Source organism: Gymnoscopelus microlampas, assembly GCF_963454915.1.
Source record: "Gymnoscopelus microlampas genome assembly, chromosome: 23".
NCBI lineage: Eukaryota > Metazoa > Chordata > Actinopteri > Myctophiformes > Myctophidae > Gymnoscopelus > Gymnoscopelus microlampas.
Window position 1 is genome coordinate 14,034,401 of NC_139960.1, and position 18,837 is coordinate 14,053,237.

Here is an 18,837-nt window from a genome sequence, read left to right on the forward strand (position 1 = left end):
CAGAGTGGTTTCACTAGTGGCACCAAATTACATTCACCAGTTTTGGTGTAACAACCGGGCAGAGTTGTCTCTGACTGCCAGGTAGCCACACAAGTTTGTACATTTATCATTTAATGTCTGGGATTTACAGACTACCGACACTATATATTGGATAAACCTTGACAAACAGCAGCAGCAACATTACAATGATTGAAGAAGTCTTATTCGCCACATGTGCTGTACAGCATTAATGTTAACTTTGTGTCGGGGTATCAAAGAAATTGGAAATACTCTAGTAAAGTAAAAAATACCAAAAAGAAATTACTTAAGTACAGTACTTGAGTAAATGTACTTAGTTACTTTACACCACTGGTTGAGGGTTCAACTACCTATGTCACCTAATGGCTACAACAAAGCCAGGGTTGGGGTATGTATTTCCTGTCTCGCTCAGTGAGAGTCTGAGGAGTTGAAGTTTTAATTCCTGTACCTTAACCAGCTGCTGTGTGACCAGCAGGGCTTCGGAAGTGATCTTGTAGAAAGGGTCTCCCACACAGGCCACCACGGGTGGGACGAGAGCAGAGATGTGTGGGTGGAAGGCGTGAGGGGGGTGCGAGCACAGGATCACGTACAAACACGACAGCGCATCGATCTTCAGGTTCGAACTGCTGGACTTATCATTCAGACTGAAGATGATACCTGAAATGCACACACACAAACACACACACACACACACACACACGCACAAACAGGGGCGAAAAGAGAGAAAACATCAGTTATTGAACCTGTCCAGTACTAGTAGTATTGTAATGCTGAATTCACACCAGTGGCTGCGAGCAAATTTCCGCACTGTGGGATTCTCTGGAATAGCCAAAGAAATCTAAAAATGACACACAGATGCGTTCCCGGTCTTAACACATTGACTGCCAATCGCGAAAGACCTACGCAAACCTATTTAAAGCCGCCACGTGCCAATCGCGTAGACCTACGCGAAGTGTGTTTTTTTGCTTTTAAAAAAAAAAAAGTTCACATTGCACTTTTTTCAATTTTCGATACGGCACATTTCATTGTAGCACCACCGGAAACGGAATTATCCGGGATCCGGTTTTGCCGATCCCGTCGGCCTCCATTCTAAAGCGCACACTAAAACACCATTTTCTCGTTTGTAGTTTTTCTCCTCGCTGTTTAACATAAACCGTTGTAACTACAAATGGTGGTCTCCGCTTTGCATGGGATTTTCACTGGGCGACGGAGAAGGATCTCCGCTGAGTTCACAAACAGTTTAGAGCTCAATCTTAAGGATTTTAACGAGGTCTATGGCGACGTGAAAAAAACTAAAAAACAACAATAAAACGTTGGCACTGGTGAGTACATTATGAGATTAACCTCTGGCTCTGGCATGGAATGTCTTAAAGGGTTAATGGATGAAACCTTGCCGGTTTTCAGAAGGCAGAAGCAGAATACCACTGCTGGTGTGAATTCAGGATAACAGAGCTACAGCAGTACTTGGTGTTACTGGGGTGTGCTGGACCACTAGGAAAAGGAAGTATTAACCTTGTGTAACTGTAACAGTATTGTAATACATCATGTAGTACCTGGTATTAGTACTGGGATGTGTTGAACCACGGCTCCAGGAAGAACGTTCACCAGTTCAGTCAACATGTTGAAGCAACACTGTCTCGTCTTCACACTTTTTTCCTTCAACTGCTTATGAAGAGCTTTCACTATCATGGGAACCTACAGACAGTCAAGAGACAAAAGGACAGACTACATGTTATGATAACCTCCTGAAAATAAAAAAACATGTGTTAATGTTCCTTTCTTTGCCTCTGACCTTCACTTTGCAAGAGGCTATTAAAGCAATACAATGTAAATAGATGTTTACAGGCAGGGGTCAACACATTTTGGACATAAAAATGCTCCATTGCCTCTGTTAACAGCGTTGTCAGTGTGAGAACGCTCTCTCCCTCATCTGGTCTTCTCCCTCCATAAAATACACGCAAATGCAATTCTCAAAATTGCTCATAGCGAAGAATAATTGTGAAATTAAAACAGTTTATGACTGACTGACTGATATTGACAACTGTCGGCTAATTAAACCATAGAATGTCTCCTTAATTTACCACGAGGCGAGGACTGATGACTGACTAACAACAGAAATATGGGTTCACCATAATTTACAAATGGGTTACACTATGCAGAAAATGATTTCCGCCAGGCCAAAAAGGCCAAAGACGGAAATTATGTTTTCACCCCTGTTTAAGTAAACAGGGGTTAACCTGGCTCTGTAACAGGGTTAGAGGGGTCTCTCTCTGCTTGTGTGTGTGTGTGTGTGTGTGTGTGTGTGCGTGTGCGTGTGCGTGTGTGTGTGTACCTGGCTCTGTAACAGGGTTAGAGGGGTCTCTCCTTGCTCCATAGCGTCTGGATCGGACATCCACATCTGAGCCGGTCGGGTTTGTTTCAGCAGAGAGAGATATGCATGGAAGACATCTGCTTTCACGTTCTCCTCTCTCTCCTACACACACACACACAGTTGGATTAACCCATTAAATCTGGGAAAGCATATGTTATTTTAAAAAAAACACAAAAACACAAACAGCGGAAAAGCCATTCTTCCAGATCAAATTATCTTAGTGGTCAGAATTTATTTATTTTGGGGCCCACTTGTAATACCCTCAGGGCCCACTGCATGCAGAATCCCTGCATTAGGAGATACAGTAGAAATTCTGATACATCATGAGTGACACCATAGATACAGTAGGAGTGATACAGTAGATGGGGTGATACAGTAGGAGTGATACAGTACCTTGAACCGGGCGATGAGTGCAGGGGAGACGGAGCGATAGAAATCAGGCAGCATCTCATGTCTGGTGGAGACCACAGCGTCCAGACACTTGGCCGACGCACGACGCACCTTCCAACTGATGTCATCGTCATCGCTGTACTCTTCATCACTGCCTACAAGAGGGGTGATGCAACTTTGATGATGGAGAGGGCCACTATATTTCCACACTCGCTCCAGAGGGTCACATTGCATAATTATACTGTCTCTCCGTATTTTTAACTTTTTTCACCATTCTGTGTCACACAAAAGTAGCAAAAATAGCCAATCTACAAGCTCAAAACGCTTCGCAGAGTTATTTACTTTCATTTAACACTTCACAGATCAGCAGGTTCACATGAAGTTTGTTAATGTTTCAGAATGAAACTCAACAGTAAAAACTTCTTCCATTTTGCAATGTCTCACATACCCGCTGTTGTACCTCTGCGTACCCCTAGAGGTACGCATAGTACATACTGTAGGTAAAACATAGTCATAATTATCATCACTGTACTCTACATCACTGGCAGGTAAAACCTTGGCCTGACTTCTCAACATGAAATACACTACTATATGTGTATATATATATCTGCTCTGTGTGTTACCTTGGTAATCTTCGTCATTCTGCTCTGCATCCATAGCGTTGTCATCCTCGTCTTCGTCGTCGTAGTTGTAGTTGGGGTCATAGGTCAGGTAGCGCAGACACAACGAGATCACCGTGGGAACGTGGGGGTACACCTCCTTAGGACACCTGACAACAACATCTGCGGTGTTATTCCACCCCGTTACAGTTTTAAAACTGAAACTAGACTGAAATCAAACACCATGACCGGGAAAGAATCTGTCATTTTTAGATTTATTTGGCTATTCAAAAATATCAGATCTACAAGCTCATGGCGCGGCACTCGGTGCCACGACATGAGCTTGTAGATCTGATATTTTTGCAAAAATCGTGAACATTTGTGCAAATCTTTGAATATATATATTTTTTTTTTTAAAGCAAACATTTGTAACTTATCTTCTGTAGCTTCTGGGGGATTCTACAAATGTCTTCTAAATCCTAACACGCATGTCGCTTTAATTTCAGTGAGGCTGAAATGTTTTCATGTCAAGGAACCCCATCTCAAAATATTTTGTTCCAGGAACCCCCCCCCCCAGAAATATTTGAGTTACAAATGTTCCCTTTAAAATATATATTCAAATATTTGCACATAATGGTCTTAAAAAGCCTAAGTATAACATATGGATAAAGTGATTTATTCATGAATGAATGATTTCTATTTCAAAACCATAATAACTCTGCTGTGTGACAGTACCTCCTAACGAAAGACTCAAAGGCTTGGATGCAGTACTCTCTCAGTTCATCATCATCAACGTTACAAAACTTCACCACCAATGGAATGATCTTCTCCAGATATTCACCTGGAAGACAGAGATGGGTAGAGAGGTATAGCCAAAGAAATTCTATTGATTAGTCACCCCATGGAGACTTGAATTCATAGATATGTTTTAGTTTTTGTCACATTCCTAAGCCAATAATTTGATGACCAGCAGACCGGCAGGCAGCGGTTCCGGTAGGAGACACAGAGTCGCCTTTGTGTCTCCTACCGGATCCGCTGCTTGGGGGTGAACTATCCCTTTAATAAATGCTACATAATTTCTATGACGAAAGACAGAAAACCAAGAATGGTGATGACCTGTCCATCTAGCCGTCTTACCTATGCGGTGTCCAGCCTGTCTGCTGATAGCGGCCGTACACTGAATGTATGTCCTGGTAGTGGACATGTTCAGGGCGTCCCATGTGCGTCCCAGTTCAGACAGCAGGTGTTCGATCAGGTCAATGAACACCAAGTTCCCACATGACATCACCAGGTGACCCAGAGCCATGATGGTCCTCTGATAACAATAAAAATAATAATGTTAACAATAGAAACATCACCACGTGTGAACCAGGTCCCATGATGGTCCTGTACTAACCATAACAATATGAATAACAATGACTTCCTGTTGCACAATTGTAATGAAAAGGAGTTAGTGTAGTAATGCGTTACACTTTCTCTTCTCACATTAATATGAATTAGTACCAGCCCTCTGACACTGCTGTCATTAGCATAATGAGTAATCATTAGTACTAACGCACTACGACTCCATTAGTGAAACATCAAGAGGTTATAATGTATAACTTTGATACAATAACTTGAACATGTTTTGCATTCAATAGCATTTTCAATATGGCTTTGTTCTCATCATCACATGCCAGCAATCATTACTACGCAGTGGTGTGTTCTAGGTTTTTTCGGAGGGATAAGATAATCATTCCCTGCACGACATGCGCGTGGTCGTGGAGATACGCTAGCGCATTTTCAGTGGATGAAATGGTTAGTAGTAGAGATGGTCCGATCAATCGGCCATGGATCGGATAGGCCCGATATCAATGAAAATAATTGAATCGGTCATTCCGATAAATAGGTCAATTAACCGATCCGATCATGACTTATATATGTCAAGAGTTAGATATCACTCCGGATCCGAAGGTGGCGGTGAAACGCTGGCTGAATAACAGCCGCCTTAAAAGAAGGAAGAAGTGTTTGTTATGATCTCGCTGCACTGCTCTGCTGCACGCAGGTTTGAAAATGTCCACGGTGTGGAACTTCTTTACAGTGTGAGACCGATGCGACACACGCTATGGAAAAAACAACAACGCTGAAATCTGTTGCGCACAGAAAAAAACTTTCACTCAGTCTGTGTGTGTCAGTGCAGCCACAGGGCACTGTGTGTGTGTGTGTGTGTGTGTGTGTGTGTGTGTGTGTGTGTGTGTGTGTGTGTGTGTGCGCCCGCTCGTTGTGCCGTTAAAAAAAATAATCCAGCAAACAGCCCAAATAAAGTAGTCCATTGAAGTAGATAGGGACAACACTTATTGTCGAGTTAAGCACAACATTTTAGATCCCTTTAGAGAGTTTAAAACTATAAATTCCAGCGGAGTTTGGTGTTAGCAGCGAGCGCATAGCAATGACATATGGTACTTTTTTTGCCTTGAATATTCTTGAAAGGCAGTTTGACACGGTTTTTTTTTTTGCCTTGAAAACAATGAAAGGCATACAGTGTTGCTATACTCAGTATGCCAAATGGTATGGCTTTCATTGAGACAGTATGGCATACTCCTGGGTCCTGGCACCCACTAACTACATTGAAAACCTAACATCACTGTTACTGCTTAGATCAGGAGTTATTTTGTTGCATTGGAATTGCTGAGGTTTTAGACATATTTTAGTTTGTTCAAGACAGTATATTTAAATTTAATATTTTGTGGATTTAGTTTACTTGTTTTGAACCAATGCTGCACTCATTTGACTTGAAAAAAGTACTTGCTTTTAAACACAATAATAACTTATTATGTATGTTTAAAAGCAAGTACTTTTTTACTCTTACTTAAGTAACATTTTGAATGAGCTACTTTTAGTAGTGGGGTAAATGTATGATACATGAGTGAATTAATGAATAAATAAATTAAAAAGTTAAATAAAATACAAGAAGTAAAAAAAGATACAAATTAATATTGCGCAACATGATCGGATCGGTGATCGGTATCGGATGATCAGACTTGATCGGATCGGTGATCGGTTTAAAAAAACCTGATATAATATTGCGCAACATGATCGGATCGGTATCGGTATCGGGTGATCAGATTTGAAAATGATCGGATCGGTGATCGGTTTCAAAAAACCTGATCGGACCATCTCTAGTTAGTAGAGGGCTACGTAAATGTTCTGCAGGTCACACTACGTATACGTATATGGCGTAACACGGTAGAACACACCACTGGTTGTGCGCCACGTCGCATACCAAAAGTAGCCAATCAACCAGTTCACAATGCAGACCGGCTATCTTCAGTGCACAACACCGGCAAGCAACTAAGTATCAATCAGGCATATCAATGCAAACACAAGCCCCTACACGGCCTACCCGAGGGAGAAAAGAGCTGCGAGTAAGGGCAGTAGCTCCTCAACTAAACTCAACGGCAGTCTTATATTGAAGTCCACATAAAAAAGGTACCAGAAGTCAGATTTTTATTTAAGCTGAATTGACAATACCGGGAAGAAAACAGAAGAGGTGATATTAAAATCAAGATTTGCCAGATTGAATCAAGTTTAAGAACAAGTTTAATAAAAGGCATCATTCATAATAACCATCTAACAAACTAATAATAACACTGTCACTGATGAAAATATTATCTATTTTAAATCAAAATGTAATCTAAAGATTACTTCCCACCGCTAGGTGTTATTTAAATATTTGGAGTTATTATAGGTTATTTTTTAGGGTTAGGGGTCAGATGTACCTTTCTGACAGCCAGGCGAGGAGAGGTGAGCTGGGGAAGCAGACAGCTCAGGATAGAGGGATGAAAGTTCACCAACAATCCTCCCTGTCTGTACACACACACCAGACAGACACAGACAGAATGAGTGACTTAAGCGCCCATGTTAAATTTGTCTGTGTGTTTTGATAATGAAGACACACACACACACACACACACACACACACACACACACACACACACACACACACACAGAGTGTGGTTACCTGCAGAGCATGTCCGCCATGATGTCGAGCGCCTCCAGCTGCACAGACACGTCTTCCTGTTTGGCGATGGCACTTGTCAGTCTGCCAGTTATCTTCTTACAAACACTGGCCGCTAGCGCTGAGCCTAGCGACATTGATTGACATTTTTGTTGACAAAATGCATACAGTAAATACATATTTCTATTACTGGGGATGGGCTGGGATTTTCTTGTTTACGTATTACGTGTACACATGGGAGTGTTGAACGCGGCTAGTTGCAGCGTGGCGTCATATTTTATACAAATTAACATCAGTGCACATAAGGACTCAGAGACTCATCTCACTCATTCAGAATGCAGCTGCTAGACTCAAACTGATAAAGCTGAACACATTGCACCAATCCTCAGATCTCTGCATGAACTTCCAGTGAGTCATAGAATTGATTTTAAAATACAGCTGCACGTTTTTACACCAATCAGTGCTCAGTGGTTTAGAGCCAAAATACATGTCTGGCTTGCTTTCTTGATGCCATTATGCAACTTGCAACGTTAAGTTATTAACATTCCAACATGAAGAAAACTGAAAAGCATTAACTCAGGAAGCATTCATTTAACCAGGAAGTTCAGGAACCGGTACCTATGTCTTTATTTTTCTACATAATTAAGTTATCAGGATATGTTGTAAATAAGGGTGGTAAGTGTGCTTACATTCACCTTGTCTATTAGAAAACAATTAATTAACAATTAACAATTAATTAGAAAATAATTTCTGATGAAAATGAACATACAATAATGATTTATTGATGCTTCTATGCAGCCAGTATCAGTAGTAATAACAATAGTAGGCATGTAACGATTCACTCAACTTACGATACGATTCACGATATTAGGTTCACGATTTTTTTAAACAAAAAATTACACAAATCCAGTATTTTCTTCTTTTATACATTTTTTTACAAACACTGTTTTCTCTTAACCGCTTTTCAATACAGTAGCAAATGACTGAAAACTCTATCAAGTCTCTTACAAAGATCCTGTATTTTCACACGTCAGTGACATCACCGACGAATCCTTGGTATCTTTATAAACAGCTTCGAACATAATAGTGCATAACAGTCCGTGCTACTTCCGGGTTGCATAACAGTGACATCACTGTCGAATCCTTGGTATCTTGATCCTAGCCTTTCAACGCGCTGTGTTTACCAGCAGCGTCACTACACGCTGTATTTAGATTTTTTTCACACTTGCACTAATGAAAACACTAAACGGGATTATTATTTCATGTCAACATTCAAGTGCAACTATCAGATGATGTAACTCAGGTAAAGTAATGCGTCATTCTGCAAGTTTAACAAAAGTTTTCCAACCTGCCCAAAAGTTTCTTCTGGCTATTTTTCACATCGCAATGCATTTTTTATTAAATCGATTTAAAATCGTCACACTTTGAAATGATTTAAATCGATTTACGCTAAATCGTCACATGCCTAATTAGTAGTAGTAATAATAATAAGTACCAGTAGTAGTAGCAGCAGCAGTATTAAACGGTACTAGTAAACATACCACTGGAGGCAGGAGGAAGTTCTCCTATAACGGTCTTGAGACCGATGGACGAGATGTCTCGGAGCTGCTCTTTGTCAGACAGCATGTTGGTGCACAGCGTGTCCACGATGGTCTCCACCTGGTACTCCTTCACCTTGCTCACCAGAGGGCCCAGGCTATAATCACAGAACACAGCCGTTTAAATGGAGTTCAAAATGTTTGCTTTAAAACACTTAAAACACTTATTTTGAGTGTGAGTGAGTGAGTGAGTAAGTGAGTGACTGAGTGAGAGAGAGAGAGACATATTCCATGATTTTTCAAAGAAATAGCAGATCTACAAGCTCATAGCTTGTAGATAGTAAAAATAAAAACTTTAATCTGAAACGCAATTTTATCCATTATAGAGGAGGTCCCTGCTTCATCTCCCTCTCAGCTAGGGGGTCCTTGGCCTGAAAAGGTTGAAGACCCCTGCTGTATGTAGTGTGCTAGTGTGTGCATGTATGTGTGTGTGTACGTACCATTTAACAGCCAGGTTTTGAACTTCTCCATTTTTATCTTCCAACAACTTCAAAATCATCTTCACCACCTGTTAAATAAATCATTCAGCGAGTCAGTCGATCAATTGATCTAATGTGGTTTCAATCATATTCATTCCGGAAGTCTGGTGGTGTAGACCGTTGGTTCTCAAAGTGGGGTACGGGGACCCCCAGGGGTCATTGGGGGGGTTCCAGGGGGTCCCCAGCAAAATGTGTTAATATAGCATAGCATCACAATCATTTTAACCTTTTATACTTTGGCTATTCAAAAATAGCAGATATACAACCTCATAGCGCGGCACCGAGTGCGGCACTATGAGCTTGTAGATCTGTTATTTTTTTAAACATCGTGTTTTTTTTTGCAAACCTTTGATTATATATATTTTTTTTTTAAGCGAACATTTGTAACGCAAATATTTGCTTCTGGGGGTCCCTGGAACAAAATATTTGAGATAGGGGTCTGTGGCCAAATACATAATTTTTGGGGTCCTTAAGTTTGAGAACCACTGGTAAAGACTGGTATGACCTGTATATAAGGGCATCCTCAAACAATTGCATGTCAAGGACCCCCAAATGGAATTGTATTTGGCCCCATCTCTAAAGATTTTGTTCAAGGGAACCCCATAAGAGAAGATTTGTGTTGATGTTGAATGAAAAGGATTCCAAATTAGTCACAATGTTTCAAGAATAGAACTGGTATGGACAGCACAAAACCAGTATGGACAGCACAGAAACAGAAGCAGTATGGACACTACAGAACCAGTATGGACTGGTTTGAATTGTACAAAACTGGGACTGGTATTAACTGACCTTCCTCTCACTGTCATCATCCAGTTTGATTGAATCCTTCTGCAGCTCAGACATCAGATCATTGGTTGCCATGAACCTAGAGAGAGAGAGAGAGTGTTTACTGTTTACACATGAATACTGTGATTTAACGGTGGGAATAATCAGGTTCTGACAGGCAGAAGGACATGGACACAGAGTAGAGACAGACATATTCAAAGTTAGACAGACAGACAGACATGTCAGATCAGTCATGTAGACAGGTAGATAGACAGGTTGGTATGATACTGGCTTCCAGTCTCAACATGAAAAACTAACTCGTTCTCACTCACACAAACTAGCAAGCATTCACCCTCAGACAGAAACAGACTTCCTTTACCACCACAGCCACAGACAAACCAACAGACAGCCCTGTCAGTAGAGACAGCTAGCCAGAGAGCCACGCTGCTCTTACAGTCACATGAATTATTATATTTTAAAACATCAGTTTCCAACCTGTTGCCGTTAAAACCTGGAATCATATTGATATTCTGTTAAACCAAAATAAGATAATGTTTGGCTCAGGCTGTAGGTAGTTGACCTACAATTCTACAACGCTCTGTGCGTGTGGTGGTGAGCCCAAAATCTCTTCTGTCCGGTTCTCCTCAGTGGCTGGAGCAATTGATCTGAATTTGCACACAGCCATTGACCATTACCATGTGCACGGAACAGCCAAGCCCGTTTTTCGCTTTCCCCAAATGTCAGCTGTTTATTAGCGTTTTTGTGTTCGCTGGCTCCCGGGTTGCCAAATCATGTGCGCATATCCCCCCACGGGTATGGTCTAGTTACTGCAAATTGCTAGAAGCATCCTGTGACTGGTGAGACATCAGCTCCACTCATTTATTTATTTTACAGTATTTCTCACAGTGGTAGTGAATTCTGCTGATGGAAACACTCTCCCCTCTACCTTACTTTAGACAATTGGTTCTCAAAGTGGGGTCCGAGGACCCCCAGGGGTCCTTGGGGGGGTACCAGGGGGTGCCAAGCAAAATTAGTTAATAAAGTGTCACAATCATTTTAACCCCTTTATCCACATTTTATACTTTGGATATTCAAAAATAGCAGATATACAACAAGCTCATAGCGCGGCACCGAGTGCCCCGCTATGAGCTTGTAGATCTGCTATTTTTGAAAAATCTTGAAAATGTGTGCAAATCTTTAAATCATTTGTTTTTTAAAAGGCGAACATTTTGAACACAAATCTTTGCCTCCCTGGCACAACATATTTTCAGGTAGGGGTCCGCGGCCACGTACATAGCAATTTGGGGGTCCTCGGCACGAAAAGGTTTGAGCACCACACTGCTTTAGACCACCACGATGCTACATTCACATACTTCACAGTAAAATCCTCAAGTGTAAAAGCTGTGACAGTGTCATGCAACTTATTTTAGTGAACAAAATGTGCAGTTAAGTCACCTCACCCCAGCACAAATACTTAAACATCAATTTACTTTCCATTGCACAAATACTTTAAACGTGTGTTTACTTTCCAGTGCACAAATACAGTAACATTAGTTACTTTCCAACGCAAAGATTCTTTAACGTTAACCCATTAAGACCTGGAACGCATCTGTGTCACTTTAGATTTCTTTGGCTACTCAAAAATAGCAGATATACAAGCTCATAGCGGCACTGTGGTGCCACTATATATGTCTATGAATTGAATACCAAGGCCCTCATTGGAAACAAGTCCGCAAGGACTTTTATGAACGGACCTGTTAGACAAAGTATTTTAAATGTAAATGTGTTGTTTTACATTCTTTTGCCTAATAAAATATTCAATCAATCAAACCAAGTGCCGCACTATGAGCTTGTAGATCTGCTATTTTTGAAAAATCTTGGGTTTTTTTTTTTTTTTTTTTCAAAAAAATGTTTTAGAAAACAAAAAGGATTTAGAAAACATTTTTAAGAATCGTCTCAGTTCTTAATGGGTTCATTACTTTCGTTTCCAGTACACAAAATACTTGATCAGTTGCTTTCCAGGGCTGCTGGCAGCCCAAGCTGCTGTTTTAGAGATTACACCAACCACACCCCTTATGCTAACACTAGACTGCATGAATCAATCAATGACGGCTAAACCTGGATATCATTCAATCAATAGTGGAAAACTCAATTTGCTTGACATGTTGTTAATACACATTCCATGGCCGAGATCTGCTAACGTTTAATTGTAAATGGACACACGCATTAGCAGTGGCGTAAAGTAACTAAGTACATTTACTCTAGGTACAATTTTGAGCTATTTTCACTTTACTGGAGTATTTCCAATTTTCAATACTTTTACTACTCCACTACATCTCAGAGGCAAATATTGTTCTTTTTGTACTCCACTACAATTATTTGACAACTTTAGTTACGGGGCCAGAGCTCTGCTCTGGACACGTATTGTTATTCGCATTATTCTGTCACTTCTTCTTCTGCCACTTTTCGCAGTTCTGGCTGAACCGCGCTGTCGGTTTTTACGAAACTCGGCCATATGGTAGATGGTCATGAAAAACGATCAAAAAATAATTCTCACAATCTTTCGTCCAAAGGTGGCGCTATAGCACTCAATTGAAAATGCCAACTTTGACCAGGTACAATTCATGCCCTGTTTGACCTACAGCCATGAAACTTGGATACACATATGCGTCTCCTCATGCTTAACAACTTTCACACTCTGACTTTTGACCTCTGACCTTTAGATCTCCCACCATTTTGAATTATATGAAAAACAGTCATTGGCTCCTAACTTCTGCATTTTTTCACTTATGGAAAATCCGTTGGAAATTTTTGTAGAAAGTGGTCCAAAGTTCAAGTACGAAACGTTTCGTGCAGATTGCTCAAAAATCCCAGGAGGAGATAGATTTTAACTATTACAGTTTTATGAAAATTATTCATCTGTGCCTAAAACATACATGCAGACTCACATTTCTTTGAAACTTTGCAGAAATGAACAGGGTCATTCCAAATATCACTGAAACCAATCTTACTCCAATTGGCCAAAAGGGGGCGCTATAGCAATTTTTTGAAAAGGCAGACTTTAAACAGGCATAAGTCATGCCTCGTTTGGCCGAAAGTCGTGAAACTTGCTTACACATGTGCCTTGACTCATGAGGAACACACGTATCGATTTGACCAGTAAGCTCCGCCCTTAGATTTTCCGCAATTTTGAGCAGTTTGAAAAATACTTGTTTTTGCCAGTTCTGGCTTAACCGTGCATACGCTTTTTACGAAACTCGGCCATATGGTAGATGCTCATGAAAAACTACCAAGAAATAATTCTCACACTCATTCGTCAAAGGGTGGCGCTATAGCACTCAATTGAAAGTGCCAACTTTGAACAGGTACAACTCATGCCCTGTTTGACCTACAACCATGAAACTTCGATACACACATGCGTCTCTTCATGCCCGACAACTTTCGTGGTCTGACTTTTGACCTCTGACCTTTAGATCGCCCACCATTTTGAATTATATGAAAAACAGTCATTGGCTCCTAACTTCTGCATTTTTTCACTTATGGAAAATCCGTTGGAAATTTTTGTAGGCGGTGGTCCAAAGTTCATGTGTAAAATGTTTCGTGCAGATTGCTCAAAAATCCCAGGAGGAGATAGATTTTAACTATTACAGTTTTATGAAAATTATTCATCTGTGCCTAAAACATACATGCAGACTCACATTTCTTTGAAACTTGGCAGAAATGTACAGGGTCATTCCAAATATCACTGAAACCAATCTCACTCCAATTGGCCAAAAGGGGGCGCTATAGCAATTTTTTGAAAAGGCAGACTTTAAACAGGCATAAGTCATGCCTCGTTTGGCCGAAAGTCGTGAAACTTGCTTACACATGTGCCTTGACTCATGAGGAACACATCTATCTCTTTGACCAGTAAGCTCCGCCCTTAGATTGTCCGCAATTTTGAGCAGTTTGAAAAACACTTAAACCCAGGATTTTTCAGCTATTTGCGTGAAACTGTATCATCTGTGTGATCTCCTTTTTCACAGTTACTTATCTGTTGGGCCAATGGCGTCTCCCTTAAATGAAGGCCTCACAATCTCAGGGTCGCCAGTTCAAGCCTCACTTGATGCAGACTTAATTTAAGTTGAATTGCAAACAACATGACTGTATCATTGAATACATGTGCAAATGTTAAAGGTAATGATGAAATGCTTCTTGGAGAGAGTATGTTTTTTACGTATGACATACTTCATTCTGAAAATAGCTGATCTACAATCTCACAACTTTTCATGGTTTGTGAGCTTGTAGATCGGCTACTTTCATTAGTTTTGGTTCTGAGGAGATGTACAATTTCTTCATTGGTAAATGGCTTGTGAACGAGTGATCTTAGTGTTAGTGAAACAGGGGCTTGGTTCATGAAAGAAGGCAAGAGTTTATGATCTTCAACAGACAATATCAGCCTGGACAAAGCTATAGCACTATAGGTAGTGTTGCAGCCTATTAGTCTGAAGGTTGAGAGTTCGAATCCTGTTAATGGCAGTAGGTTGAGATGTCCAATCAAACCATTATGTTTCCATCTCTCTCTCTCATCAATCTATTGTTTCCATGTCACTCTCTCTCTCTCTTCAATCTATTCCGTTTCCATGTCTCTCTCTCTCTCTATTCACTGGCCCCGTATTATCGCTGCTTGCAGCTATATTTACTAGTTACTTTGTAGATTTTGATTATTATTACAAAACATACATCACCTACTTCAGCCCTATATGCATTTAGGCCATTTGATAAATAGCCAATCTACAAGCTGTGGGCTTGTAGATCTGCTATTTTCAAGATTTTTATACATTTTATACATTTGAAAACTTGTGAAATGGGACATTCTGCATAATGAGTACTTTCTACTTTTGGTACTTTAACCCAATAAGACCGGGGAACGCATCTGTGTCATTTTAGATTTTAAACACCTTAACCATTATTTTATACTTTGACTGTTCAAAAATAGCAGATATACATAGCGCGGCACTGAGTGCTGTGCTACGAGCTTGTAGATCTGATATTTTTGAAAAATCATGAAAGTTTGTGCAAATCTGAATATTTATATTTTTTTAAAGCGAACATTTGTAACTCAAATCTTTGCTTCTGGGGGGTCCCTGGAACTAAATATTTTGAAATGGGGGTCCCCAGCCAGATGCATATAATTTAGGGGCTCCTTGGCGTGAAAAAGAACAGTACTTCTTCATTGCAGTATTGATACTTTTACTTAAGTAAAGAAATGTGAGTACTTATTCCACCACTGCACACACACACGGAATGAGCTTCCTGCATGATGACAGCAGTTAGCTGTGTGATGATGGTTACCAGGGAAGCTAACTACGGATGCTAACGTGTCAACACAACCCATGCAACAGTTAGCAACCTGTTTACAATCACACACAAAAAAACAAGCTGTTATAGCTCGTTAACATCTTTAATACCAAAAAACTAAAAATCTCGCGAGTATATCGTTCATGCAGCTGATTATTAGCATTAGCCACCATGCCAGGCTAATAGCTGGGACTGTCATGCGTGCCAGATGCTAAACGTCAACACAAAAACAACACAAACACAACAAACATAAGTGTTTCACTCACGTATTAGCATTAAAATGTGTTTATTTGTGTATTTGTCTGTATGATATTAGTCTGTATTTCTCTACAAACACCTCGTGTCAACATGGCTCGTTGCTACCCGGGGTTTTAAAGCTCATTTACACTTATATGTCTGTCACGTTTGGACAAACTATCTTTTTCGGCCAAAAATGAGGCAATTCCAACTGAATTAAAATGTATGCAGCTGAAATTACGTCATTATTTGATACAGCCCAAAGCAACAGACTTTAAAAGAAAGAAATAAAGAGAAAATAATAGCGCCGTGGCCTGTGTTGCCATCTCCGCTTATTATAAGCCACTTTGGGCTTATTTATTTTTTTAAAGTTGCGTGTTAATATTGGTGGGTTGCGGTTTATTTGGGCTCGTTTCTAAAGTGTAGTTGTTTATTTGGGCTTGTTTTAGGCCTGTCACAATTATTACATAATGGCAATTATTTGAGATAAGTCATAATTGTTAACATGTTGAAAAAGGTTAATATCTATATTGTTTTAATTCCAGAAATAGCAGATCTACATGCCACCCCAAGCTGGTAGATCTGCTATTTCCTCTATTTCTCCCCTTTTTGACAAAAGTAATGTGTCAGTGTCTGTCCATAATTTCTTTGTATATTCAAGTTATTTGTCTTCTATCTGCCCTGTGCAATTTTTTGGTTTAAAGCATATTTAAAATATATATATAGTGTACAATGTCCAATGCCAAAACCACCATTAAATAAGTTAATAGCAATTATTTGTATGACAATTAATCGTCAACTTAAGTTTGTAATCGTGACATCCCTACTAAGTATAGTTGTTGCTTATTTTGTCTTGCTTCCCAATGTTTAAACCAGTGGTTCTCAAACATTTCCATGGCAAGGACCCCCATAACAATATGCATTTGACTGGAGACCCAACCATCTGAATACATTTTGTGCCAGAGATTTGTGTTGTTAAAATGTTTTGTGTTTGTGTTTTTTAATATCCAAAAATATTTTATTCCCAAGATCTTTTTGATGCGTTGTGAGCTTGTAGATTGGCCATTTCATTTTCAAATAGTCGTAGCTTCTTTTTGGGCTTAGTTTTCATAGACCCGGGTTGCTTATTCTCTCGGGCAGAATCTGGCAACGCTGGCCGTGGTGGCCTAGCTAGCTTAAAAAATTAGCCCCGTTCATTATTACTCAGGTAAACGTTTCGTTTGCTCGCCCTAAAACGCACCGTGTTATTCACATAATACGGTTGAAAAAACGATATAATTTAAAAACGACCACGTTACCTGAAGTCCTTGTCACTGGACGTCATCTTCTCCAGCAGGTTGGAGATGTGGTACGAGGCGCTCGCCATGTTTGCTGTGTTGTTGGGGCGGGTTTAGGGTTAGCTTCCTCCGTTAGCCTCCTTCCTGCTAGCCTCTAGGTATACCAGTAGCAGTGCTCCGTCACTGGCCGTTAATGACCGTTAGTTACAACTAACTGACCGTTCTGTGTGAGGGGATGCGGGGGCTGCTGGAAGCTGAAGGACCAGGGGGGGTGGAAGAGGTGCAGAGATCAGGCTGATGTGATGCTGCTGCCTGGTGGTTGTTGGTTCGCATCCCGCGGTGGATGGAGGGCTGGAGGAGTTTGGATGTGTTTGAATGGACGTCCCGTTCTCTCTCTCTCGCTCTCTCTTTCTGCAGAGGGGCGGGGCTAGCCTAGCAAGCCTGTCTGTCTGTCTGTCTGGCTGGCTGGCTGTCTGGCTGGCTGCAGAGGGTTAAAGTTCACAGTTTTCTTTTTCTTCTTCTTTTAAGAAAAATAATAATTTATAGTAGCCAATTATTTTTAAGTAACCCCCTTTTCTTCCCAATTCAGTCATTATGCCAATTAATTCCTCCCCACACACATTTCTGTGTTGTCACTGCTGATATCCTACTGACTCACCTGCCAGTGAGGAGCCCCCACCGAGAGGACATAGATAGAGCTAGCCCTGAAACCAGAGGCATACGCTCATTGGGGCCAACGAGGACATGGCCCGGTCTGTGTGAACCCTGCTTGCCCCATCCGCCAGGGGAAAAAACAAAAAATCAACATAACAACATTAGCAGCCCCTCACCCTTTAAGTTGTTTTCAAATGGGGCTCATTTGCATTCGGCCGAATTGTTCGCACAAGGGTACTAGCCTACCAGGCTTTCCTCCGGGGTGGAAAGTCTTAATTTCATGGACCCCCTGTTTGGTATGCATTCTAGGCCCACAAACCCCCATAACTCTGACTGTGTGTACACTGTCAGAGTTATAGACCTCTTTGGGTCCCCTGAGGGTCCCCAGACCCCCACTTTGAGAACTACTGGAGTGTTGTGTGGGGGGCCCTCTTATCGTGACGGGCCCTCTATTGCTCCCATGGAAGCCCACATTACAAATGTCAGTGTCACGTCCCACATGAATTCAAGCTGGCGAGAGTAATCCCTCTGTATGAAAAAGGAAACAAATTAGAATCCTTTGTTCCATCTCAAAGCTTATAGCGAGATTAATTCACGTACAGATCAGTAGTTACCTCGAAGAGCGAAAACTGCTGTTTGAATGGCTTCAGAACATCCCACTCCACTGACACATGCCTACTGTATTTGACCGACTGCATCAAACGTGAGATAGACTCGGGCAAATACTGTGGCATGGTCATGCTGGACCTTCAAAAGGCGTTTGACACTCCTGGTCTCCGGTAAGGTCAAAATGCAAGTTGAGGATAAGCCCTCAGTTCTGAGCAAAATCCGTACTTGGCTTTCGGATAACAAACTGTCATTACACCTTGGTAAAACAGAATGCACTCTTTTTGAGTCCAAACTTTCCCATAGTAATGTAAATGCAAATTATTTAAAGGTCAGAGTTGACAATATAGTAATCTCAAGCAAAGAAGAAGTTACCTATTTGGGCTGTATTCTTGACAACAAACTGACAGGAGAAAAATGGCATCAAAAGTTTTCAAGAAAGTCATCCAAAGAACACGATTTTGGGGCAGAATTTCCTCCTTTGTCAACAAAAGTGCTTTCAAGAC

The 18,837-nt window shown here is 40.8% G+C and overlaps 1 protein-coding gene across 1 annotated transcript in view; it reads right to left on the reverse strand.

Moving 5' to 3' along the window:
* cand1 (cullin-associated and neddylation-dissociated 1) overlaps positions 1 to 17,466 on the reverse strand; it is a 31,870-nt gene extending 14,404 nt beyond the window's left edge. The window contains exons 1-13 of the mRNA XM_084050280.1: positions 17,093 to 17,466; positions 10,242 to 10,317; positions 9,414 to 9,481; positions 8,917 to 9,071; positions 7,379 to 7,502; positions 7,137 to 7,224; positions 4,516 to 4,693; positions 4,114 to 4,219; positions 3,403 to 3,548; positions 2,783 to 2,934; positions 2,351 to 2,491; positions 1,572 to 1,713; positions 467 to 675 (exon numbers count right to left, since the gene is read on the reverse strand). Coding sequence (XP_083906406.1) covers positions 467 to 675; positions 1,572 to 1,713; positions 2,351 to 2,491; positions 2,783 to 2,934; positions 3,403 to 3,548; positions 4,114 to 4,219; positions 4,516 to 4,693; positions 7,137 to 7,224; positions 7,379 to 7,502; positions 8,917 to 9,071; positions 9,414 to 9,481; positions 10,242 to 10,317; positions 17,093 to 17,160 — 1,653 coding nt within the window. The 5' untranslated portion in view covers positions 17,161 to 17,466. The remainder of the gene's footprint in view (positions 1 to 466; positions 676 to 1,571; positions 1,714 to 2,350; positions 2,492 to 2,782; positions 2,935 to 3,402; positions 3,549 to 4,113; positions 4,220 to 4,515; positions 4,694 to 7,136; positions 7,225 to 7,378; positions 7,503 to 8,916; positions 9,072 to 9,413; positions 9,482 to 10,241; positions 10,318 to 17,092) is intronic.
* Positions 17,467 to 18,837: the final 1,371 nt, after the last annotated feature.